At 38.1% G+C, this 26,811-nt stretch overlaps 1 protein-coding gene across 2 annotated transcripts; it reads left to right on the top strand.

The window, feature by feature from the left end:
• Positions 1-801: 801 nt before the first annotated feature.
• LOC145780489 (uncharacterized) lies at positions 802-26,712 on the top strand. Of its 2 annotated transcripts, XM_082592103.1 has the most exons (35): positions 802-872; positions 4,642-5,162; positions 6,339-6,444; positions 7,006-7,147; positions 7,612-7,831; positions 8,580-8,690; positions 9,230-9,364; positions 9,787-9,997; positions 10,642-10,800; positions 11,187-11,334; positions 11,511-11,612; positions 11,967-12,080; positions 12,229-12,390; positions 12,960-13,112; positions 13,782-13,966; positions 14,130-14,244; positions 14,942-15,098; positions 15,593-15,737; positions 16,061-16,225; positions 16,543-16,673; positions 17,091-17,262; positions 17,624-17,825; positions 18,714-18,848; positions 19,049-19,119; positions 19,481-19,673; positions 20,530-20,691; positions 21,069-21,251; positions 21,478-21,648; positions 22,204-22,416; positions 22,779-22,987; positions 23,492-23,693; positions 24,058-24,300; positions 24,769-24,951; positions 25,195-25,321; positions 26,558-26,712. In XM_082592103.1, exons 2-35 carry the CDS (start codon positions 4,712-4,714, stop codon positions 26,710-26,712), a joined length of 5,733 nt encoding a protein of 1,910 aa, XP_082448229.1. In that variant the 5' UTR covers positions 802-872; positions 4,642-4,711. The 2 variants fall into 2 exon arrangements, with proteins under 2 accessions (XP_082448229.1, XP_082448227.1); XM_082592101.1 differs by lacking the exon at positions 802-872 and having other exon boundaries at positions 4,548-5,162.
• Positions 26,713-26,811: the final 99 nt, after the last annotated feature.

The raw sequence follows: 26,811 nt of genomic DNA, 5'->3' as shown, positions 1-26,811 counted from the left end.
ACTGCGATCACAGATGCGATACAACAGACGACAGGAAGCAGCGAAGTGACATATAGTCTTCGAGTCAATTGCTCCCCTTATTTTGGCTTGCCTTTAAGTGTCTTTCGCCTCGATAGTGACATCCCAACACTGTTTTTGCATATTTTAAACCTTTTGGTTTTTCCATGTTTCCCTTTTGTTGGTGCTAAATTCGTGAGTTTACTTTGCCGTTTTCTTCATGTTCGCGCCAGCAATGAAAAATAAATTGAATTGAATTGAATTGATACAAACAACTTTATTTTCAAGCCAGACGTAAAATGTTGAGGTACCGTATCTGTTATGCATTGCGCCGTTAGTTTCTAAGTGGAGTGGGTCTTTGACAGAATTTTTGCATTCCATATCGTTATTTCTGGTTTGTCGATAAATAACGTTTCCGTTGTTGTCAAAACGTTGTCCTTTATTTTGCTATAGAACACTTGTCTCAATAAATTCAATAAAAATATTTGGAATCACCCAGGCTGTAACTATGGCAATATAACCAATTTCTGTCTGAATATTTAGGTCAGTTCAGTTTCTTCATGTTACCGTACGTTTGTTTGCAGTGAGGTATGATCATAAGTTGCAGAGGAGACCACATCTATCCTGTGCTTATTGAAACTAGAAAGTACTGCAAGCTAGTTTGTGCGTTTAGATAAGAGTGGATACTGAAACATAAAGATGTTTTAAATAGTTCATATTTTTTAGATGAATAGGCCTATTCCAAAAAGATTGCCTTCTCAATGAACTGACTTAGGTAGCAATGGAGCATTGGAAACTTTAAAAATCCTACTATTTTAGAAAAAAGATCAGTGTTTCTGCTTCCTTGACTGAGATCAATCTGCTTATTTCCCAAGGTAGTTATTCTACTCATTACCGTAACTTAGTCAAAACCTAAATTATGACACTCTTTGCCTAGTTCAGTGACGTATAGCCTACTTCAATTATATCACTTTAAAAACTGAAAAGTGGAAAAAAATTGGAACCCATAAAACTCCAGTAGGATTAAGAACAATATGAGAAACTAATTGATCAGTAAAAGCATATTAAAAAGGACATGGGCTAGCATAGCACAGACTGTAGCCTACCATATCTGTATCAAGGGATTCTTAAAATAAATTTTAAATCATATTATCCAAAAGTTTCTCAGAATGTTTGCTTAACTGTCACACCTCATGTGATCTGTTGTGTTGTTTCATAACATTATTTTTTTGTTAATATTGAGTTATACTGTTTAGTAGGGTGGCTCTTAAAATTGAGTTTTTGAATTTTGCATGGGACACCCTTTCAAATGGTGAGGTTGTCAGAAAAAATAACTCTTGCAAATTTTTTTTAAATTTGAAGTTGATTTAGAGGTGGCCCTCCCCCCCTAAAGTTCTGTGCCCTCTCTCGAAATACCAAATCTGCGTATCTCGAAAACCACTTGAGCTAGAGATACGGTTTTTGTGTTAAAAGATGCAGAAAACATGGTTTTCTATCTGCTTTCTGAACATTGAATGCATCTATCTTGAGTAGAAAAGCAGTTATTTAGAAAAAACGCATTTGACCAAATCTTGATTTTACAACCTTTTTTGTGACCACGAAACCGTCTACAAAATTTCGTTTTTTTTTCTTAATTTTTGCACCTTAGAGGGAACACTGGTAACGATATTCATTTCAAAATGTAATTCTGGTCAGTACTGCAAGAAGCGATATTATCGACAATATTTTACATATTGCCTTGCGTATCGTGACAGGATGTCTGCGACCTGCACATTGTACACAATCGGACGATTTCCCTGTCCTTGCAGGCAACCAACCAGCTGAGTTTTGTCGCGAAGAAGCCATCCTGTCTCTTTCTCGGCATTACGAACCCCAACCACTTGCTCCACTCAAGTCTCTACAAGTCTGTGAGCGAGCAATCGAGCATCCTCGCCAACTGAAATCGAGACACCCATTTGTATGTGACGCACAACTCCTGATGAAAACCGCTGAAAACCAATCCATCAGCGTGGCTACCTGGGAGGACAACAAATAGAGCTCAGAGAGGAAGAAGAACTCCTCAAGGCTCTAAAGTTTTATCTCCGACACCAGCCCCCATCCAACCAGAATGCATAATTTGCCAAGGAAGGCCTGGGTGTGGCACAACCGCCTGCGTGCTGGGCTACTGGAGTCAGACTATTCCGCTCAAACATGCACAAATTGGGGATGGCTCCATCCGCAATCTGTGAGTGTGGCATAGAGGAACAAACCACAGACCACACCATCTGTAACTGCGCCAAATGGTGTGCGTGGTCTGCTTGAACTGGATGACGAATCAATGCAATTGCTACTCGACACCTGCTCAAGCATCTAAACCACATCGGCACTGCCCAAGGGTGGTAAAAGATAGAGCCCCTTGACCCCTGGAGTAACAAAGAAGGTTTAAACAAAGAAGAATCGACAATATTGTTCTTGTTGGAATTTGGATTCAACAGTTTCCTGTGTTCAGTAACAACTTGCAAAAGAAACTGAAGTTGGTACTCATCTTCAGTTGAGAGTTTGTTAAAATCCGGGATTAGACTGAGAGCAACTCCTCTCTCTGCTCTGTCATTGACTACTGAAAGTCCCTTCGCCATGTGTAAAGCTTGAATAAATGCACCATCTTCAGTCCAATGAGCAGGATCCTTTGAAAGTCTAATTATTGCTTCATCTTCACCCAACAGCTGAAGCCATTTTGAATTAGAGGTGCAATACTGTTCTAGACCCTTATTGCTAAGAAACGCATCTACTTTGATGCTTCGTCTCCTTGGTGGACGTTCTGCTGTTTCATTTAACATGGTTGCCACCATTACCTTGTTACTTTCCACAGACAATCGAGAGTCAAACAAGGCTAGTTCAACCATTTCTTCAGACAGATACCATAAATGCAGACCAAGCTTTTGCATAAATCGCCTTCGCCTTCCAACAAGTGCAATGCATAGCACCTGAAGCTTGAAAGCAGATTCCACACTCAGGAGTTTCTTCAAGGAATATGACAAAAAACGGGCATTTTAGCTATTCATGAATGCATAAAAGTTTAGGAATACTTATTTTGTTTATTACTTTACCAGTTTTACAGGTTAGTTTATGAACTTTGTTTATTGAATAGCTTGGGCCACAATACTTGTTTAGCACTGTTTTGTGCTAGAATACCGAAAACAGGTTTTTTCTAAATAACTGCTTTTCTAATCAAGATAGACGCAATCACTGTTCAGAAAGCAGATAGGAAATCATGCTTTCTGCATCTTTTGACACAAAAACCGTATCTTTAGCTCAAACAGTTTTTGAGATATGCAGATTTGGTATTTGGGAGGAGGGCGCAAAACTTTAGGGGGGGAGGGCCACCTCTAAATCAATTTCAAAGTCAAAAATTTTTTTGCAGGAGTTATTTTTTCTGACAACCTCACCTTTTCAAAGGGTGTCCCACACAAAATTCAAATTTTTTTCATTTTTTGCCAAATAAGAGCCACCCTAGTGTTTAGTTCAGAGACATCGGCTTGCAGTTGTAGTATTATAAAATTTGTATCTAATTTTTCACTGTCATTTTTCTTTAGATGTAGTTGAGTTATTTTTTTCTTGATGAGTAGCACAGTGTAGGTACCATACCAACAGTATTTGGTTTTTTACCGTACTTTTTTTGGTACCGGTATATGTAAATAAAATAAACATGCTGAGTCAAAGGTTTAGATTTCTGTAGTTAAAATGTTGTTTTTAAAGATAACAATAAAAACTTTGGGGCTGATGTATAAGTCTTTGCCCTAGTCATAAAAGTTATGACGTTAATATACGTCAAAGATTGAAATTGACCAAGACATATGGGGTGAAGTGTATAAACAGTAAAGCAAAGGTAAAGTTTCACCCTATATTTTTGTTCGATTTTAATCTATCACTTCATGGTATTTTTGACCAGAGTGGGGACTTGTATACCTGGTCACAGCGGTAAACCATAATCTCTTCTTGGGAAAATTTTAACATAAAGTTCCCTAATCCGTTCGTCTGTATATAATGACCGAAGAAACACACACTTGAACTTCTTTTCAAACAGTGTATTCCTGTAAAATTAGCCCGAGGCTACCGAAAACGAGGGGGTGCAACGCCTACACCACTTAAACTGTCACTACACAACAGATTACTTGGATAAAAGACGGAACTTTTGTCCAGCTAGCAAGCACTAAGCCAACAGTTAAATGTGCGGCCAACTTTCAAACAATCATTTTACGAATGACCAGAATAGATATCAATATCTCAAATTCACGTAGAAAGTAACTGTGACGCAATAAATGAAAGACAATTATGAAGTCATTCCAACAGGTGTTTAAAGCTGATGTAATATTTCCTGTTTAAACAGGCCCAAACAGGTTTGACACAATTCTTATGAACGCTGGTGCAATTTTGGCACATGCTTTAGGAATTTCCATGACGTAATATTCAGTAGACTTGAACGGTTTTTATATGACGTTTGATTTGGTGAAAATTGTCGGGAACAATACCAGCTCCAGAATTTTAATGTTTTTTTATATTGATATAGACTACGGAGGTGGATATTATTTAATGGCTGCTGTAATAAATTTTAGTATGTTGTTATAGATTAAACATTTTTTATTCAATAACTATGTCTTCTCGCAGTCCGGTACATCTTGGGCTTCAGCAGTGGCAAATATACAATCCCTTGGAGAAAAGTAATACAGTTCCAATTATGCCTCAAAGCAACAAATTACCATACTCACAAAAATCATCAAGTACCACCAAAGGACTATTGGTGCAGTCTAAGGTTACCAGTGTTGGTATTTGCCCACCTCGCAATAGCATGGAAATCGACGATTTGAATGTTATGATCATAGGAAGCTCTGTGTCTGAGAAAATACAGCCAACGCAAGAGATTGACAGATATGGCAAAAGTTGTCAAGATGCTCACGTTACATTACAACATTCACAGTCATTTGAAAATACAAAGATGCCTGCAATAATTAATTCCGAAGGTACCACAGCAAAACCTCAATTTGCTATTCGAGCAAAACCCCCGCTTATGCCACGAACAATAATTAAGTCTAAAAAGAAGTTGAAGCATATGAAAACTGATTCTCTTTCTGCAAGTCCAACCAGCACTAAACCTGGTACACGACAAAGCAACAAAAGTGCAAGAAGTGGTGAATATAATTTTTGTTCAAGTACAGTATTGGTAGTGAACTTTAATTAATTTAATTGTTACATTACATGTTGTAAATCAGGGCTACTCAACTGGCGGACCACGGTCCGAATGCGGACCTTCTGGGTGTTGATGGTGGACCTTGAGTTTTTGGAAGAATAACCTCATTGCCATGTTTCAGGGCTTTTTTAAACAGATTTCTACTGGGAGGAAGCAAATTTTATTGTGATTATCTTAGTTGCTGGAAGGCTTCGACTCCCAGACTCCCCAACACTTTCTCAGAAATCCAATTTCGAGTTACATTTTACCTAAAAAAGTGGATTGTTACAGATAGCTTAACTTTTGTGGTTGCGTGTGAAATAACTTATTCACCGGACCGCGAAAAATATACAACTTGTCAAACTGGACCTTTGTTAAGATTAGTTGAGTAACCTTATTGTAAATCATCAATAAAAAATTATAATTTGTACGCATGTATAAATCAAGGATGACTCAATATGCATAGGATTGTTGGACAAACAACTTAAATTTTACCTTTTTATGCTGATCCACATAGGCGATAGAAAGCAATGAATACTGATACTATCAGCAGTTTCGACACTACAAAAAAGTGCTCAAACCAAGCACAAAAGAGCAAAATATATCAAATATTTTGCTATAAATATGTAGCCTAACGTATTTTCAAATGAATAGCAATTTTATGTAAGCAATAGAAAATATGCAATAGATTGAGTTTCGCTTTTAGTGGCATGATTGTTGCTTACCATACTAAAACAGGTCATTAGCAATTTACTTTGTGAAATAGAAAACATGCTTAAGAAAATAATCAACAAAAATACTTCAATCACAGTTATGTCAATGTATAATTGTATACCGTATAATACATTCACTGATGCATTTTACGAAAGTATCACATGCAATGTATTGTATAATTAAGTAAATGTTTAATGAAAATATAGTACTTAGTCATAATTATGTTCATGTATTTCCTGATATATCAACAAATCTTTAATATTTGTGTTTGGTATGGAATAAACAACTTTTTTTGGAAAATGTGTTGTTGTTGTATTGAATTATCTTTACCAAACTAAGAATGTACATTTGTATCATTTGACAGATATTTACTGTGTGAGATTTTGACCATATCGTTTCTTCACCTACATTTGTTATGTTTAAGATCACTCAATGGTTCTAGCTTCACCCCCAGAAACAGTTAGTCCTGTGGATCCAGCTAAATCAAATATTTCTATTGAAATAACTGAACCAACATGTTCTCCTGTCAGGTTTGTCAGTGTTTTTTTTACAATGCTCATATCAGTTCTCAACACTTCAATTTGGTTTGTTTCATGTCTGACCATCAAAGTGAAAATATTAGTTTTTATAATGTAGTAGGGTTGTTAAGATAACAGAACTAGAAAAGTAGAAACGATAAAATGTTAATTAATATTAAAATACACATAAACAAAATACAATAAAATAAATACGCATATTAAAATAAATGTTAATAATGTACTTGTGACCATAATAATTTTATGAGTAGAATGGTATGGTTGAATTTGATTTAGTGTGGTTGCAACACCTATCAACAATATTGTTGTTTTTTTGTTTGTTGTTGTTGTGTTTTATATCAACTGCCGAAGTTCCAAGTCAGGATATATCATATGCAATGCGTATGAACGGGCCAAAAAATGAACTCTGTTATTGTTGTGAAAACTCCATGACACTCCAGTAGAGCAATTTTTCTGAGTATTCTAATTAATGTCACTGTTAAGCTGAGACTATGTATGTAAAAATTAAAGAAACTTGATCAGCAATTGCTGATTTACGCAAAAACGTTATTTCAGATCTATTGATGACATGATCCAAACTCTTCGCTCATCACGGCGAACTAGTGCAAACTATGGTTCTGAAAAATCTGCTTCTGATCAAAAAATTGATGATATTCTTAAGCAAGTGATGATGCATGCAAAAGAGTGGGCAAATGATGTGAGTATCCGGCTGGTATTTTAGTGGCGATGACGTTATTGTTACTTCTGTGGAAAAGATATGTTCATCGTGAATGAAATTGTTACCTTTGTAAGTGAAATTTGTTAGTGAGAACACTTCCATTGGATTTTCATGCTTTGTGTTACGTAGTTTGTAGTCTCTAAATAACTTAAAATTACAGATTAAACTTGTTATTAAATAATCAAAGATAAGCTACATGAAACCGAATGAAAACTGTATTTCAAAGGTCATATTAATGTTGTAAAGGATAGCGTATTTTCTCAGCTATGATCAATCGCTACGTGTTTTGTAATGTTGTTTTATGAAATTTATGTTGTGATGACCTTTTGTGTTTCAAACTTTATGTATGTTGTAATTACAACCACACGATACAACTTGAAATATCGAAATTTGTCATATGTTGTCGAAAATATGTTGTCATATTTATCTCCTTACTAATGCAGGAAGAAAAAGACGAAAGTCTCGCATCAAGGGCCTCAAGTCCATGGCCATTACTTTATGGTGATGAAAATGCCATTGCTAAAGAAAAAGCAGGGAGGGATGAGGATGAAAACATAGAAAGGAATACCGAAGAAGACCAACCAGATTTAGACTTCCAGACAGTGGAAGGAAGCGTGTCAGACACAGTATCGACAATTGCCACTCAGCTTTCTGCACCAGCAGGTAGCCTATTATATGCGATAGCAATTGTCACTGGACTATGATATAACAATGAATCGGCAAGCTTTGAATTTCCAGACAAATATCAAAGGATTAAAGAACGTGTAACAAGAGAATAAAAAAACTATCAGTAACCTCTCATGTACATGTACTATTGTACCTACATGCACTTGAGAACTTACTGATATTTTTTTTATTCACTTGTTGATTTATGCATATCAGTTTGTATCCTCTGTGGATCCTTCTCTTGTATCATGAGCCAACCCTATAGAGGTTTGCTAGTACACCCCCTTCATTTTCTTCGAACGTGTAACAAATGGAAAGTGCACCAGAAACTTGTTGTTGTTTTAAATCTTTGATCTTTGGACTGAGAAAGCCTCTGGTATGGTGTTTCCTGGCAGTTTTGCATACTTGTAGAGGCTTTCAACCTCTGACCCAGGCCGGTCACCGAGGCTGGCAGAGTAAAGTTTTCGATATTCGAAGTGTTGTTGTCCATGATTCCATCCACTAAATGCTGCTAAATAGAGCTGTCCTTTGCATGCGTTGCTCAAGCACACACCGTGAGAGCTAAACCAGAGCCTCTTAATCTTGATGTTTCTTCTTGCCCAAAGTCGTGCGCTTAACTAACTGAGCTATTGGGCGGAGTTGTCATCGCGTTGATGTTCATTTTGATGTTCTTTGTAGATTTCTGATAGTTAGATTTTGTTGCTTGCTTAATATACCTGATTTTTTAACTTTATTCTCCCCTCAGGTGTCCCGGATGTATCTGCTATCCTTGCGAGGAAGTCTTCACATGCTTTACGAGGACAGAGTTCACAACTCAGTGAAACGTCTTCCCCGTTTATGATGATGCATGAAGAAGGTACCCAATTAGAAAGACATCTTTTTAACATAATTAAGGCAATGTTTTATTAACATAAACTCTAAGAAATCTTTCATGTTTTTGATAGAACATGTAACAACTTTCTGAACGTTACTGTTATCATTGATCAAGCATGTTTTTTCATTGAATGTGGGTCAGAAGTTATGACACTAAAGCTATTGTTAGTTGGCCACAAAGGAATGGTAAGGTTACATTGGGCTAATCATTGACATTCAGTAGGTTAAAAGCAATGACACTAAAGCTTCTGTTTCTTGGTAGTCGAGTGTAGCAAAAATTGGCAGCGATAGACACGTGTTTCACCCCTACTCATCAGTATCGCACCACTAATTCATGCCACAGAGTTTTCGACCGTTGCTTTTGCCAGTCAATTAAATTCTTATCTTTGTTGTCTTAATCACTAGTATGGTTAGCGAACGCAATGCTGCTGTTCTATAGGCCTAGTCAGTAATCGGCTTCGCGTTGACACCAAGCAGATCGTTCCTTTTAAACACTAAAGCTTTTATTTATCAATCCCGCAGAGGAATCATGGGATTACGATCAAGCTGTACGGGATGTGAACATGTCCTTGGATGTGAAGAATGACGACATTTTAAGTGTCCAAGGTGGTCATCCTCCACTTATTGAAAAGCCTGCAGTTCTGATGCAGGAAAGAGGTGGGAAATTGATCTAGCTTCTTGTTAGCAATGTCCGTCTGTTTTGCTCTAAATTGCTTTGATAATTTGGATCTATGGATGAGGTTTGGTAAGGTGCAAGTTCGTATTGTTTAGATCTATGGATGAGGTTTGGTAAGGTGCAAGTTCGTATTGTTTAGATCTATGGATGAGGTTTGGTAAGGTGCAAGTTCGTATTGTTTAGATCTATGGATGAGGTTTGGTAAGGTGCAAGTTCGTATTGTTTAGATCTATGGATGAGGTTTGGTAAGGTGCAAGTTCGTATTGTTTAGATCTATGGATGAGGTTTGGTAAGGTGCAAGTTCGTATTGTTTAGATCTATGGATGAGGTTTGGTAACGTGCAAGTTCCTATTGTTTAGATCTATGGATGAGGTTTGGTAACGTGCAGGCTCGTATTGTTTAGATCAAAATGAATTCCGCACTCCTGGAGACCTACCTTTCTCCTACACCTCTAGTGGGAAGATGCACCGATTGTGTCTGCTCCCTTCCATTAAAGAGCTCACCATCACACCAAAAGAATTTGTTCTTTCTAAAGTCTTACATGCATCTTCTGATGTTGATCTTTCCTCTCGTGGGGATGCTGCTCTCGAAGACATTCATCCAAAGAAGCAAGTGTAAGCGTTGCGTTTTTGTAGAGATGTAAAAGACTGCATGAAACAATAAAAAAAAAACTTTTACAATTTACATGTTTAAAGTATAACAAAACCAGAAAATATTCATTATAAAAGTTCATTACTGCTTCAGTCATTGACATGCCACCACATTAAGTGCAAAGATATACACCAGCATCACCACCTGAAGTTTAATACAGATATAAAAAATTGGTATCGTTTTTCAATTTTGAACCTTTGCAAGCGCTTAAAAGGTTGACTTCGCTCGCTCAGAACCTGAAACACCAAGTCATTGGAATGATGAGGCGTTACGCCACACAATGAAACATTTTTGTAAAACGTAGCAGTCCTTCGATATTTCAAAGACAATTGCTTCTTTTTCAAGAAGGCTCTTGTTTTAGATGTCGGAAATTTTACTTCGTTTAAACGACTGCAACTCTTCGCTTCGGTATTACATATTCTCTTTCATTGTCGTATTTGATTCCAAGCATTGGCTACCTCTTGTATAAAAAGTTTCCAAGATTCCCATTGCATAGCTAGTAACTCATGCCAGTAGGATTATATATAAAAAGTCATGTATTTTGATGAAATAGGCTGCTGCAACCATTTTTAAACCATGTGATGATCATGATTTATTTTCCATCAAGGAATGAAATAAAACCATCAACTATAAAGAATAAGAAGAATGATAAGCCTTCCTCGGATTTAATTGATTCTAGTAAGTTGGATCCTCTTGATATTGATGGCTGGAGAAGACTAGTGGAAGGGAGGTTTGAAAAACAAGATTACACTGTTGCTGGATCGAGGTAAGATGATCGTCATCGCGCGGAAGAATATTTGTTTCCCATCGAAAGCGTAATTAATTACATATTTAGTCTTGCAACACCTTGTCGTGAATTATACGCCATCACTTAAAACTTGCTCGATGTGATAAGGGCATATACTACCAGATATTTGTAAACACTATACATAACACCTTTGATTGCAGACTATTTAAAGTCTTGGAAAAGGTTGTTTCTTTTTAGTTTTAGTCTTACAATTTCAAATAAATTACGTATTTTATTTTTCATTTTAAAAATTACTGTTGTGTCTGTCTCTCATCTACGTTAGTTTCAGGTAAAGTAAGCAAACGTTTTTATGCCATCTTTGGATTACAGAAATGATTTTGCAGCTTGGTTTTTGTTTTTGAAAGGTCGGAGACAATTGATTGGGCTGCTTGGAGACTATTGTGGACAGCCGTCCCTCCTAAGATGGCTCTGTCGACGTCAGCTGTTAAAGCGTTAGTCTTTCCTAGATATCACGGATGTCAATTGACAGAAGACATAACCAACGAAGAAGAGGTGCGCTTAGTTTTTTCTCTTTTTTTCATCTCAAGGTCTCTTCTTAATGTTGTTTTCTTGTAATTTTCAATATCGTTGTTTGGTTCCTTCCTATCGTCGGCATTGATGTGCGAAAAAAATCTATCTAAATTAAAAACACAGCTTTTATCATCAAGTCAGTTTATTTTATTATTTAGAGTTGGGCAGCAGACGACAATTTATCCGACATTGTGATTGAGGAAAAAAGAGTACACAAGTACAGTACGATAACTCTTGAAAAGAAGCACCACTCAATGGAGGTATGCTATAGTGATGATGGTGGAAAACGCATAAAGCTTTCGTAATTATGTTCTGAATTCATAATGAGTCAGCAACGTTTCAATTCATTGCATCCCGATGCTCAGCGATTGAGTATTTAATCTTTGTGGCATGTTGGTTGATTGGTTGGTTTTTATCATCTCAGAAATTACAAACTTTTTCCATACCCAAACAACAAATCAGTCGCTTTTTACATTAACTCAACGTCTACAGACGTTGAATCAACGTAAAAAATAACTGATTTGCTGTCTTGGTAGTATCCAACTTGCGCATTCTTCCATTTCAGAAAATTACATGTCGTATGTTGTCATCTAATTCTAATCGATACGTTTTAGGACCTTTCAAAAATCAACCTGCCTGAAAGTGACGCTCTACCGCCACCTCTTGAACGCTCGTCATCCATGCCGAAGATAGATACCACAAGCGGCGACAAACACTCTTTTAATTTTGTAAGTTTGACTTTCTACAAATGAACCACTAGTTCTAGATTTAAAACAATATTATTTATCTGTTACTTAAAGAAACTGTCGCAATCAAAGACACGGAAACTTCCATCTTTACGACATTACTACAACGTAAACTCACATTTATTTGAAGGTAAAAACTGACTACACCACAGCCATGTCTGATGTGAAGTCGCAAAGGGAATCCGCTTTCCAACAACAGTTAAAGAGAGAACAACAACGGGTTTCTACATTGAGCGACGCGGAAGAGGTTCTGTTCAATTCTAACACTACCTTTGAAGATTCATCTGCTGAGGTAAGTTGGATTTCGTAACCAACAACATTATACCCAGACGGCTATTCAGCGGCTTTTTTACATTAATTCGACGTCTGTGGAGTGTAGACTTGAGTCAATGGAAAAAACGACTGGTTTGCTGTCTAAGATAATATCCTGATATTGACGTTTATTCATGTAACTTGTATTTTGTTTGTACTCTATTATTCTAGGTCTATATAGTTTTTTTTATAATTTAATTATATCCTATTAAAACCATGGGATATGTGGTCATGTGCTTGAGTTATTGCTAAGACATGGTATACGTTTTATGTGTTGTAGCTTACTCATGAGGCATTGAACGCCTTTGTTTGGTTGTTTTGTTGTTATAGGCCTTTTCATTAGCAGCGAGTATAACGACACGTTATCTTTGTGAGAAAAGTTTTGTCTGCTCCTTAGACCATACATTATGTCCATGGGCCAAGAAAGCCTTTGATGCACTGAATGCTCTTTGATGCACTTAATGCATCTGCTCTTTGATGCTTTTCGTTCTCATTAGATTTCTGGAATATATATTTCGAACTAGGCTAACTGAAAGTAAACACCTTCAGACTGTAAACAAAGACCAACGGAGCTCAACATTCACAGCTGCTGAAGGTTTTTCCAAAAACTCTCTGAAGGATCGTATGAGCCAAAAGGTCACTCTGGCCACTGATGCAAAGGCTGCTGGTCGACAGTACGTCATGTATGGGAAGAAGCGTCTGGTAAGATTTAGTTTGTTCAATCAGGTTAATGACAACTCAAACAGAAAATCAGTTATGTTTTACATTGATTCAACGTCTGCAGACACTGAATCAATGTAAAAAACGACTAACTTTCCATCTGGAAAAGCATGTAAGCTTTCATTTAATTAAGTGGTTGGGTGTCATGTTTTAATTGTATTCATTGTTCAAGCAAATGAAAGCGTTTTATTTGATGATTTTATTTCCTTAAATTCGCTCTGTTTGGTTCTACTTAGCAGTGAGCCTTCTTCTTGCAGTGTTTATAATATTTATTGCCCATATTAACATCTGAAGAAATGAAATCAATAATCATTAGGCTATTCTCAAATTACAAAACAACCTTCACAGTCTAATCCTGAAATGGAATCTTGGAAAGGCTGTTGTATATTTAAGTTAACATTGTTCATTAAATTTATATTTTGTTAAACGCAAACCAAGAAGACTCTACAGTCTACAGTAATTAAATTCCTTTAAGGGTGAAACATACCGTTAAGGTTATCTTGATAATAGTGACATCACTTATTATAATTTTCTCTACTTAGTGATACACTTGGCACTGACTGTTTCTTTTATAGTATTACATCATTTTATTGTGCATTAATATTCAAATTAAAATTGGGCTAATTTTTATGTTGTTCCATAAATTTGTAGAAATCCAAAAAAAAGAGGCGGCTCATTATAAGTGTCCAGAAGAGCCTTGCCACATACACACCTCGTCCATTGGTCCGATCTCTATCGTTTTCATCGTTTTTACCTGCTGTCGTCACCCAGCCATCTGCCACCGGTCTTCCAGTTAAGTCAAAGATACCGCACGGGAAGCTAACGCGCACAACAAGGTATTGAATTATTTAGAATTCACAGACAGCTAAATCTGTTAAGCATCCGTTTCTACGCTTCTAAGATTTTATTTATGATTTTATTTACAGCTTTAATATCTGATAAAGTGTGACAGGCCTCTCTGTTGATAAAGCTCCGCGCTTATTCTGCCCTTTTTTTCAGTGTTCCACGCATGAGCGAGTTTCAGTGGTTTATCGCGCGTCATCAAACGTACGATCAGAAGATTGAGGACATGAGAGAGTGGGTCCGAGACATCTGGAATGTCTGGTTTGACGAGGTATATTGTCCCTGACAGTAAATTAGTTCTTGTTTTACATAGCAATATAAACATGGACTGATTTCCCAGTTGGGGTTTTGTCATAGTCCAGTATTTTCTTATGATCGTTTTCATTTGAAAAATAGCCATTTTTGTCACAATTCTTTTTCATCCATATATGGACGATCGTGCTCTTGGACCTATGTCAACGTTTCCAAATCCATTTTTACCTGGTGACAATGCAGTAGGGGTATGATGAGTTTACGACCATACGACTTTACGACAATATAATGAGTATTTGACCGTTTCCAAGAGCATAAGACCGCATAATTTGACCGTTTCCAAGAGTTTAAGTTTTCAGCATATTTAAAGCCTCCATGTATCGATGAAATACATATTTATGCAAAGAAAAAACTTTAAGTCTAAACGAAATAAGTTTGCTGTAAGCTAAACTTCTATTTGGGAACATTAGCCTCAACGTAGCCAAAGATGACTGTCATTGCATTGTTCTTACTCAGACACCCTTAAGTTTTGAACATAAAATAGTTCTCGTAGGCACGTAGTGCACGCTACATCATCTACATGTTGACTGAAGAATCATGAAAGTCTTCAGTTTTGATCAATTCTATTTCTACCGAACTGACAGATGATATTATTATATTTGTAGATTAATATTCGATAATTAGAATTATGCAGCAGCATTTAAATAATGTTATAGATATTTCCTCCTGAAGAAGACAGCATTTTTACCGACGATTTGGAAGATGATCACTTGTTAGATGAAACAGAGATACAAGGAGAGCCAAAGTCGAAATCCGAATCTAGACGATTATCAATTCCGGACACGATCGCTCCTGGGCTTATGGATTCACTTGGTACGAGTTCAATGTGACAATAGACTAACTTTGCCTTCCAAGCTTTGGAAGAACCGCATGTCGAACATTGCCTACTACTGTTTCAGTGACACAACATTGATGAATGGAATTTATTGACAATACCACTTCAGCTATAACTCTTTTTTGTTCTCTCTTTGATCTGTTAAACTGCATTCATGGTGACGACTGGGCATGTGTGCGTGCAATCTTCTCAATTGTGTTGCATTGATATGGTTTAAAATAAGAATAACGTCCATTCACAGTCCAAGTTGATTCAATGTGAAAAGGAAAGATTTCGTTTACGGGAAGTACCTTCACAATTTATGGGACCGATATTATCTGAAAGTTCAACTGTTATTAGTTAGCCAGGCCACCAATCGTGGTTGTTTTTCCTAATTTTCTGACATTTATTTGACATCAACATCAAGTTATTTGAGTTCACGATTGACAACTTTTATAACAATGTTTATTGATTGTAATCGTATACATCTCAGTTGATGATGCCAACACTTCGTCCATTCGAGCGGCCATCTTGAGTCTCAGCCATGAACTGGAAGTACTGGGGGAGCATGCAACGTCGAGGAGAGCATGCCACCTCGAAAGACGTGGAGCACTGTTCAGAAAATTAGGAGAAATAAAGTAAAAACTTAATTACACCGTTTGACTTGTAATGGTCAGAAATAAAAACAAACTAAACTGAACTGACTTTGTAATTTCGAAATATCTTTTTCAAAATTTTCGAAACGAAAGAAATATAAGCTTTTAAAAAGAGAATAAGACTTGAATTTCCCTTCGCGGCATAGAGTTTGCTTTTATTGTTTTGTGCAACTTTACAGTGTGTCCAGTACGCCTGTGTCAAAAGTTAGCTGCATTTCATAAGAGCTTGCGGTGCTTGATATTGAGAGCAGTAAATTTAAAGCTATATCTGCATTTGACACGGCAATGTTGTTTTTGTTTTGCAGAAAAGCTGCCATTGACCTCGACGAAGCAATCCAGCTTGAACCTAAACTTGCACCCGCCTACTGGCAGCGTCATCTCATCCGCTTGCTTAAAAACCAAAAGCACGAAGCTCTGGATGACTTGAACACTTTTTTGAAAATCAGCGGCACGAGTGTGGATGGCTACAGGTGATGTTTGGCCGTGAGAGATTTAAACTTTTTGCTTGTTCCGAAGTGGAGGTGGCATTCTTACCAAATTTTTTGACATTTCATGTTTGTTTGTTACGTTTTACATACTCTGTACCAAAGGTAAGCAAGGCAAAGGATGACAATCGGGTTGATGAAATTATTACCACTCTTAACCCGACCGTGTTGCTTGCCTTGCTTCTGTAAAGTAAAAAGATACTCTTTCCCAAAGTTATATTTTAAATTGTCTTATTTTAAATTCACATTTATTCTAATGCACTTGAGGATATCAGGTGACCAATCTCTTCCGTCATTTCCAGATCTCGTGGTGATATCTATGCTTCCTTAGGAGACTACACCATGGCTTTGGTCAACTACAGTCAGGCTATTAAGCTCAAGCCAACCGAGCCTGAACCGTATTTCCAACGTGCATGTATATTTGAAAAGACAGGTGGTTTTTATTGTTACTTTATCACACCATATAATACTTTTGTCGTGATATTTCGAATGTATAGAATATTGAAAATCGATTGCTCGAAGACAACTTACGAGCAAATTAAATATTGTCGTGTTATTATAACCAGCTCTAACGTGGGTTCATTGCTGGGTGTGGTTGAAGGCAAAATAATTGCTGCTTCCTTCTTTCCGCTTGATTTAGCCTACACTGTTCACTTTTAGACTAAAAAGTCTAGGGTCTTATTTCTAGAAGATTTGCACATTTTCTCCCTTTGGTGGATAGATGTATCTCTTAATTCTTGCTTGCTGCGTTTCAAGTGATGTGGTTTCTAAGGCTGGTCACTTCAAGTTTTCGGATGAGATACACGCACAAATTGTTATTGTGCTCAATCTTTTCGCATTTTCCCTGCAGGCGACATGCTTCTGGCCATGGAGGATTATGGGAATGTGGTTAGGTTGAATCCTGCCCGAACCGACGCGCTGTTGCGCCGAGCTTTGTTCCATTTTACCAAGCAATCGTGGCATTCTGCTGTCAGCGATTTTTCGCATCTGATTCGACTGGAACCATTCAACTCTAATGCCAGGTAAGGTAACACCAGTTTTACATCACGTCTACAGTTATGTACTGTTTGTGGTTGAAAGATTGAATTCTTTTATGGTTTGCCCCTGGCAGCCAAATGGAAGATGGTTCTGACCTAATGTGTGAATTTGAGATGCAGACAATGAAAGTGAAACACATCCTCACCAACTGCTTGGCCTTCTCTTTGACGACAACAACAACAACTTAAGAACCGTTACCAGCGATGCTCGCTTCGCGTCCGACAATGATGTTATAAGCTGTTCATAAATGCAACATTATTACAATTCGCCGGATCTTAATATTCAGTAAAAATCATATTACATTTTTCCACACATACACAAAGCAGTAAACTTTATTTAACCCAGAACCTACCGGGGGAGGGCATATGCGGCACTGGAGCAGCACGAAAAGGCTTTGAAAGACTTATCGGCTGCCGTCCATTTCGACCCACTTAATGCCATTGCCTTCTACCACCGTGGAGCGTTGCTGCGTATCGCTTCGCCTGAGAAAGCACTGCAGGATTTAAGCACAAGTCTGTTGCTGGATGACTCAGAGAAAAACGTTCTAGTAAGAATCACATTTTATCATTTTTTTAACACGGTGTATGCACCTAGCATTGTCAGCTTAACAATGCACAAACGTATGTGTTTTTTTCTGCGGGTTTCTTGCTCTTTATTTTAAATTAATTATTATTTATAGATCCAACATTTTATAGATCACACTGCCAAAGCGTGATAGGGAAGTTTGAGCACAGCCTAGCCAATGTTAAAAATTTCACATAATCAAGGATTGCCCGCTGTACAGACCACCTCATGGCATGGAATGCCTAGTCTCCCTTGACGATGACACTAGGCAGTGGTTAACCGATGGGTGCCCTGGTAGCCTACATAGCGACAACACGAGAGAAGAATGTTAAAAAAATATTATTTTTTTTTAGTAATATTATTTTATTTTGAGGAATAATGGCGGTGGGATGGCGCAGCGGAAAAGGTGCTGGCTTTCCAATAATGCAAACCTGGTTCAACTCCCGGCTTAAACTGGTTGTTGATAAACACCGCTCACCTCTACCCAGTCCCAGGGCGTAATAAATTGAGTGGGCTCACCGCTCACCTCTACCCAAGATGTAATAAATAGGTGGGCAATGGGCATAGTTACTGAAGGAAAGGCGGCCGAGAGAAAGGAACTCGCCACCCTACTCTGATAAGCGCCGAAGGCTTAGTGTGATAAGAGCCTTACCTTCTCATTCCCCAAAGCTAAGTAACTGAATATGGGCCCTTTACCTAAATGAATAATAAATAGTTATACAAAAAAGAAGTATTTCTAAACAATTTCTTGCTCAAAGTAGACCAAAGAGTGTTGAATACAATTATGTTAGCCTATCTCCACTTTCTTCTGTGGCAGTGACTATCAGTTTCGATTGCCAGAAAATGTAACTGATTGCACGCTCGTCTTTAGGCTGTGCTCCATCGTGGCATTTTATACAGTGAAATGAAGAGATACTCGGAAGCAATGGCTGACTTTGAACAGACATTGAGGATTGATGGTTCCATTGCATGTGCTCACGTCAATATTGGGCTGATCCATTTACTGGTTAGTTGGTAGATATTGGGCTCACTGCCCTCAACAATTACATACTATAGAAATAAACTACAAACCAAACTGTCTCTGTCAGTTTTATATTTCGACAAAATCAAATCGGCTTTGTGGTAAACTTGCTTCAAGCAATTTATTGCTTTGCAAATGTTTCGGATATTTTTGTTTGACACTGATTTATGTTTGTCTGTCATCAGGTGACTGACAATTACTGGGAAGCAGTGAAACGCTTCACAATGGCCGTCAAGTGTGATCCGACCTATATAAGGTAGGTTTCTAATGTTTGAGTTTATTTCAACTTTTTGTGTGCTTTATATAAGCCTACATAATTATCTACCTTCTTAAATAGAAACAGCAGAAAATGTATTTCTTATCTCAGATTTTTTGTAATTGGATCGAATTAAATACAAAAAGTTAATGACACCAGAATGAGTATGATACCTTTCTTTTGTGATACATCGGAGTGTTGCGGTCTTTCTGTGAGATTAAATGGTTGCTTTAACGGGCAATAGGTTAAAGCTTTTTGAACGTAGCCTATCATGCTACGACAAACGGTAGCAAGTTCTTGTAGGTTACTATTAGTAGAGGCTGGTGAGTGAATGTTCAATTACGTTGTTTCATCATTGAAGGACGTATGTTTGTCGGGCCGATGCTCTGGCGCGTATCCATAAATACAAAGCTGCACTATGCGACATCACGCGGGCAATCCATCTTCGGCCCATGGAAGGTCATTTATATTTACGGAGAGGGAAACTTTTGCTTCAACTACGGCAGTTGAAGCAAGCTGCTTTCTGTGTCAAGCACATGGCAACCCTGGAAAAGGTAAAGTCCGAAAAAAAAATCAGCTATAACTTTTAGAAGTATTTTCTAGATAGAGCTTCGGTAGAGAGTTTGTCTTGTTGAACCATAGGCATACGAAGCCGAGCAACGTGATCAAGTTTAACATCTTCAAGTTTATTACATTTACATAAACATAAAACTACGCAACAAATTAAGTATCGAACGTTTTCGACATCACAAGATGTCCTCTTCAGGAATAATATACATACAAATTAACTACATCTGAAAAAAATACAATGGTTAACTAAATCTATAAACAGAAAAAGACAAAAACTGCACAGTACTTCTGACTAGCTCAAACTCAACGATATAGGCTCCACGAGAATCAAAGGCAACTGCATCAAAAGGTGTTAAACAGATCACATGATATGGTAGAAAGGCAAGGTGCGAAAAAACTAATTTTAAATTTTTTTCATATGTAGTTAATTTGTATGTATATTATTCCTGAAGAGGACATCTTGTGATGTCGAAAACGTTCGATACTTAATTTGTTGCGTAGTTTTATGTTTATGTAAATGTAATAAACTTGAAGATGTTAAACTTGATCACGTTGCTCAGCTTCGTATGCTTATGGTTCAACAAGTATTTTCTAATTGAGTGACTATTTTATTTTCTAATTATTTTTGTCTTCAGTTCAGATATTCCTAATATTTTGACAATGTCTTAATGTGTAGGCCTACTATGTAGACAACCATTTGTATTGCGCAGTTTACTTCTTTGTTGCAGAAATATTTTTATGAGTTATAGCATTGTATCAGCATGACATTTTATTCTTGAGGGGCAGTGCTTTAACTTTTAACTACCAAGATTCTTAAAATGAACTTTTTTGCGGCTTCAGAGTTTCGTGTCTAGCTCTCCCACACAGCAAGCGGTCGTCCAATCGTTTTTGGGCCACCACACTGAGGCAGTAGAGAGCATCAACTCTGCCTGCCGGAGCAAACCTGTGCCTCATATGTACGTGTTGCTCTCGAAGACTCTGATGAAAGGAAAGAGATTTCAGGTTAGTACTTCAACTTCACTGACTTTGGTTTCAACGCTGAACTTTTTCCGTCGCATCTGTATGTCCTTGTCCAAGCCTCCGCTTTCATCTCACATGGGAGCATCGGACTTCTTCCCGCTTAGCCACGCACCAACAGCAAAATAGTGGCACCCTTCTCCTGCCAGTATGGTGCGCGGGAACAGACAGCAAACCTTGCCATCAACCACTGTTTTTGCCCACCAAACTGAGTACATTGATTCCGTGTCAAAGGTGACGAAGCCTAAGCTTGTGGCGTCCGGTAAAACCTTGTTTCGTGCTATGCTATTGCGTTGCGTTAGTGCTAATGTATAGTTTAAAACTAAATTATACTTGTGTGATGATTTAGTGCTTTTCATTAGGAGGCCATTGTAAATCTACGTCACGCTGTGGAGCTGTCAGCCTTCTTCATGTACGGGGACTCAACGAAGGCTGACAAGCATGCCACGCCAGAGGCATCAGAAATGTACTTCCTGCTCGGTCAATGCCATACAGAGATGGGCAACCACAAAGATGCTCTCACCGCGTACAACAGTGCCTTGAAAGTAAGTCAAGTAAATGAGGCCTCCACACTAGGTTTCTATGTGTAAAGTGTAAGTGTAAAGAAAACAGAAATTGCTGAGTTTTTCTTGCCAGGGGGACGTTTTTTCCCTGTCCTTTTCGTCAGTTTATAAAACAACTTTTGGTTAAATTTCTAGCATTTTCTTTTGGAAACATTATGCAGTAAATGAAAAATCTAACTGTTTAGCACTAACTTATTATAACTTGTAGATGAATTCGCATTACGCCGAAGCCTACTATCAACGTGGGTTGTGTCGGCTGAAACTTGATCAAGCCAAGGGCGTTCAAGACTTAAACAAAGCACTTGCCCTTCAGCCTGACTTATTTGAAGCTTATCTAAGCAGAGCGGCTTTCTACGGCACCAAGCACCGCTACAGCAAGGTAACAACAATAAACAGAATCTCAGACAATAGAATGTTTAACTTTAAATCAATGAGAGCCATCGTTAAAAGTAATTCTTTTGATTGTGGCGTCATAGAGCAGTTGCGGGGATTACGCAACATTCCGTTTTGTTATTGTCGGTCTGGGTGTTTCTGGGCTGACTTTGATGTTTCGGGATGAAAACCAGGCTTATTTGAAGCAAAATGGAGAGAGAGAGAAAGAGACTGACTGATTTCTCAAACGATCCTATTTCATCTCCTTGTAGTCTTAGTCTTACGATTCGTGTAGCAATGACTTTGTTTTTTCCCAGCACATACTCTTTTTATTTGACTGTAGTTTTCCCCTTTACTGTCAAATAATATTATTTCCTCATGTTTTAAAGTTAAATTCGGGGCATTGATCATTTAGTCTATTTTGTCTTCTTCAGTAAATCTACCTCCTTCATAGATGAAATTTACACTCAACAGGTGAATTAGAGTTGGTTAAAAACCTATTTAGATTAAGAATCCTTGGTTGAGTATCCTTGTGTTAGCCAAGATTTTATTGCTTCCTCAGGCGATTTTGAATTGTAACGAAGCTTTGCGGCTCCGGCCTCGCAGTCTGCGCGCTCTGTTGTGTCGAGGCTCGTTGAAATATTGCATCAGTGCTTTCCCCCATGCCATCACCGACCTTACGCAAGCAATTGAGCTGGACAGCAAGTGCGCATTAGCTTACTACAACAGAGCTGTCTGCTTGCACAAGTCAAACCAACATCATAAAGCTTTGAAGGTTAGTGGCTTGTCTCTGAAGATTTGTCATAGGCTTACAATTGGAATGGATTAATAAACGGTCACGCGCGATGGCTGTTGAGTTTGAGTATAAGCTAGCTTACTTTTACTTATGGAAATGATGACATGGAATGGATTACAAAAAAGCGGCATATTACTGGAGCTTCAATTGCCTTGAACATGTAAATGCAAAGATTCTTTGAATTTTAAATTTCCTCACTTTAGCCTCTGGGGCCGAATGTTTATCCATTTACGATAATGCCAAGTTTAACTTTATTGAAATTTTTTGTCAATTATTACGCAATATTGTACCGGTACTTATGACAACTACTGGTCACAGAAAATATATATTTTTTGTTTCAGGATTACAGCATCGTCCTTGTTCTGTCTGCTGACGAGAACAACGAAGCAGCACAGTCTCTCAGAACTCGCGTGTTCGTCAACCGAGCCCTGCTCTATCTTAACAGCGACCTACAAGACGCACAGAATGCTGCCTTGGACTTGGAGCAAGCTGCAGCGCTGACGCCTAACGATACCAGTATTCTTCACACCTTGGCTGTATGCTATCACAAGTACGCGATGCCAAAATAGCAACTATTTGTTAATTTTAATGGCTTGGCTGCATCGTGTCCAGCTCATATTTCATGTTGATATGATTCCATACTACGTCCATTTTGCATGTTTTCTCCATGCCCGCAAATTAAACTGAAATTTTTTATGCTACTACAAGTTGGCTGCTTTTAAAAACAGAGAGGGAAGCTTCAGTTTATTTTGACTTTAAAAAATATAATTGTAATATTTCTTAGCATCTTAAATCTTGGTTGATTGTAACTTACAATCAACATGTTTCCGTGATGAGACAAGTTAGACCAACTGGATAGTTATTTTAAACGCATAGGCTTCAATGTCTGCAGACGTTTAATCCCGGAGTTGAATCGATGTAAAAAGGACGGATTTTTACAAGCTGGGTTAGCCACCAATGTGTCTTTTTCAATGACTAAAAACGAGCCGAGGCCTATGATAATCTAAATTATTGATCCACAAATATGCTTTAAATGACTTGTCTATTCCAACAGATTGCATGATCTGGTCGGGGCCCATTCCGCCTACACCAGATGCCTCAGTGTGGACTCGTCCTTCTTGACTGCCTACGTGGGCAGAGGTGACGCATACGGCGATGCCGGCCAGTACGAGGAAGCCAAATGTGAATACGAACGTGCATTGAGGCTAGATCCCAGTTATGTTGACGCCAGGGTACATTTAGGGTACAACTTACAGGTAAAAAGAAATGGGTTATTTTCGAGATATGTGAAAGTATATTTTATTGATAGCAAACTGAACGAATTTTAAAATAGTAGTTTTAAGTTATATTTATGTGTATGTATGTTAATAAGGTTCAAACCTTTTCCCGGTTGCTCAGTAGATAAACTATGTGGCTTTGTGAACGAAGAGAAGGCAAAATCAAGTAAATTTTTCTCAACTTACACCTCAAGATCAATTCACTTGCAACAAGTGCAAGATTTCCATAATTAATTCCCATTTTATAATATTTGCTTTGAAACAAATTTCTTTAATGGGCCGCTAATGTTAGCATGCTTTGAAAGTTGATTTCTAGTTTGTTTTCAAGCCATTCAATTTACAGATCTGCGGACGTCTGCAGCAAGCTTGGGTTCAGTTCGCTACAGCAATTTCACTGGATCCGACCTGCCAATCAGCATTAGAGGGAAGAGCGGTAACCTGTCTACACGCTGGTGATTTGAAGGCTGCAGAGAAAGACATAGCGACGGCGATGGAATGTGGCCCGCCTAGCGCTCGGCTCCTCACAGCTTGTGGCGTGATCCACCAATGTCAGCACGATCTCTACGCAGCCATGACGTATTACAATGTGAGGGAGTTTTATTATATAAAATTGTCCGGCAATATGACGATATCTCATTCGTGTATTCACAGACGCGAATATATGAAATCAACAATTAAATATGTCTGTACTGTAGCCTACTTTTGTTATACATCAAAATCAAATGGACTTTATGCGGTGATTGTGTCAGTAACAATATCCCACAACTTATTAATCTCAAGAAATCTTTACAGTTTGATATTGAATAGCTGACGCGAAGAATAACAAAATGTGTAATTGCCTTTTTTTCAAATGTGACAGGAAGATGCAGTAGAATACGCCTAATTCGTCAGCTCAAGGGGATTACAAAAAAGTGACAACTCAGGCAAACTGAAAAATTAAACGATGACGAATTAAACAAATTTTACTGTATGATGACTGAGAACGAAAATTTGTGTGCAATTTATCCTGAAAAAGCGTATAATAAACGTTAAATTCTGTTATTTTTTGGTGTAGAAAGCACGCAAGCTCGATTCAACGTACACCCCACCTCACTTCAACGCTGCTGTCTTGTATATGAGAGACAGAAGGTTCACTGACGCTCTGGAATGCTTAAACGTTGTCATCAGGAAGAATTCCAGTGACAGCGCTGCCTTGCTAAACAGAGCGATCACCAAAGTGTTTATGAAGGACGTGGAGGTAATAAATGTGTTTCGTCATCCAAATTCGGTTTTGGTCTTTGCTGCCACCCTCCTTCAAAGCTAATGCCTTCCTCCGTCCTCAGCACATGCTCAAACTATCTTACTTGTGGTTTAGCTAAAAGAGTCACAGAACAAAGGCCGGCGAGCCCACTTTCGGATTATAATCATAAAGGCTGAACTAAAGTTCTGTGTTGGAACCATCCGTAGTAAGCCAATCATCTTACAACGTTATGCTTTTTAGGGCGCAATGTCGGATTTCAAGTACGCTCTAAACTTAGATCCATACAATGCTCACATATACTACAACAAAGCCAATCTTCATTTCATGCTGCAAGAGTACAAGGATGCCGACCAGGATTACACTGCAGGTGATTAGTTACGCACTACGTCATATATATGTTAGGCCTACTCCTGAGAACAGAAATTTTCATAGCAAAATAACTTACTCTGCTGGCTATATCGAAGTTTCCAGTATTCTTGAACTGAGAGAAAAGAAAACCTCTCTAAAAGCTTTATCTTGGACAATTCACATAGCCTAGAACTATTCACAAAGTGCCGCTGAATAGGGAGTGTCCTTGTGTTCAAACGTACAACTGAGTGCAGATTGGTTTTACCGTTTCTTCGGTTGCTAAGCTTGATTTTCATTCATTCTATCCGGCGAAAGTTTTTAATCTGCGCACACATTCAGGTTGAATTTTGGGATACAATCATCCAGAGCTTGTATTTTCTCTAAAAGTTTATCTTATCTGGTCTCAGCCAGGAACCTGTTTTGCATTGCAGTTGTTACATTTCTTGATTTAATGGAGTAGGGTAACCAGAGCCTGCAGCGAATCTAGAAACAAAAGGGGACATAATAAAGCTTACAGTTTGATAGTGGGTTCTCGGCAGCCGATTGTAGCAGAATTGACACTCACTGGTACCGCGAGCAATGGCTAGTGTGGAAGCTACACTGTTACGGTTAGCGAATCGCAACTGCTCACTGTGCTAATAGCCGGGGAGAATGCTTCTTCACAAGTTTGATAGTGGGTTTGTCCCCACCACATTTCGACAATTTTCATATTGTAATGTAGCTTATTGTTAAATAATTGAGTAGGCCTATTAGCCTTTGAAATATTGCAATCGCATGCTGTTTTAGAGGGAACATGACCAAGTAGGCCTACCCCTAAATTGCTGCTGACCAGAGTTACCTCCAACGTGCGCAGTGACATTTTATTCTTGTGTAGGCTACCTGCTCCTGCAATGCTATAAATTAAAAAAAAAATCATTTGCAACTCCGCAAACGCAGCCTTAAAATCACAATGCACACAAAAAAATTATTTAGCCCAGCGACGGCTACAGTTTTCTTGAGGGAACACTGTCAGAGAATGCCATAAATTCCACCTGTCTGAGCCATTCGAAATTCTAGCCTATTATTTGTCTGATCTTGGTGACGTCACAAAGTGGGTTGGGAGTTTCAGCCCCCTCTGGCTGCAGCATCGATTCAATGTTGTAGCTTTGCGACAGAGGGAAGCAAATAAGGGGAATTACGTTTCACGAAGCAGACCAACTTTTTGAGCGTCGTGTAGCTACTTTATCTTTCAACACCACTTTTACTTTTCTTTCAGCTTTCGATATCAACCCTAGCGATTACCTCTCCCTGAAGAGAAGAGCTGATGCGCGGGGGCGACTGGGCATGAAGGAAAGTGCAGTGGAAGATTACCGTCAATCGTTGGTCATATTCGAGCACCACCGGCGGCTGACAAGAAATCGTGCGCACTGAAAATACACTTTTTATCAAACTTTACTTCGATGATCATTGAACGTTACTTTTTTGTCTACTGTGAAATCTCAAGGTGCACTTTCAACTTTTGGAACAGAT

The sequence above is a fragment of the Aplidium turbinatum genome, chromosome 12 (assembly GCF_918807975.1).
Source record: "Aplidium turbinatum chromosome 12, kaAplTurb1.1, whole genome shotgun sequence".
NCBI lineage: Eukaryota > Metazoa > Chordata > Ascidiacea > Aplousobranchia > Polyclinidae > Aplidium > Aplidium turbinatum.
The sequence above is the reverse complement of the archived record's forward strand: the minus strand, read 5'-3'. Positions and strand labels throughout refer to the sequence as shown.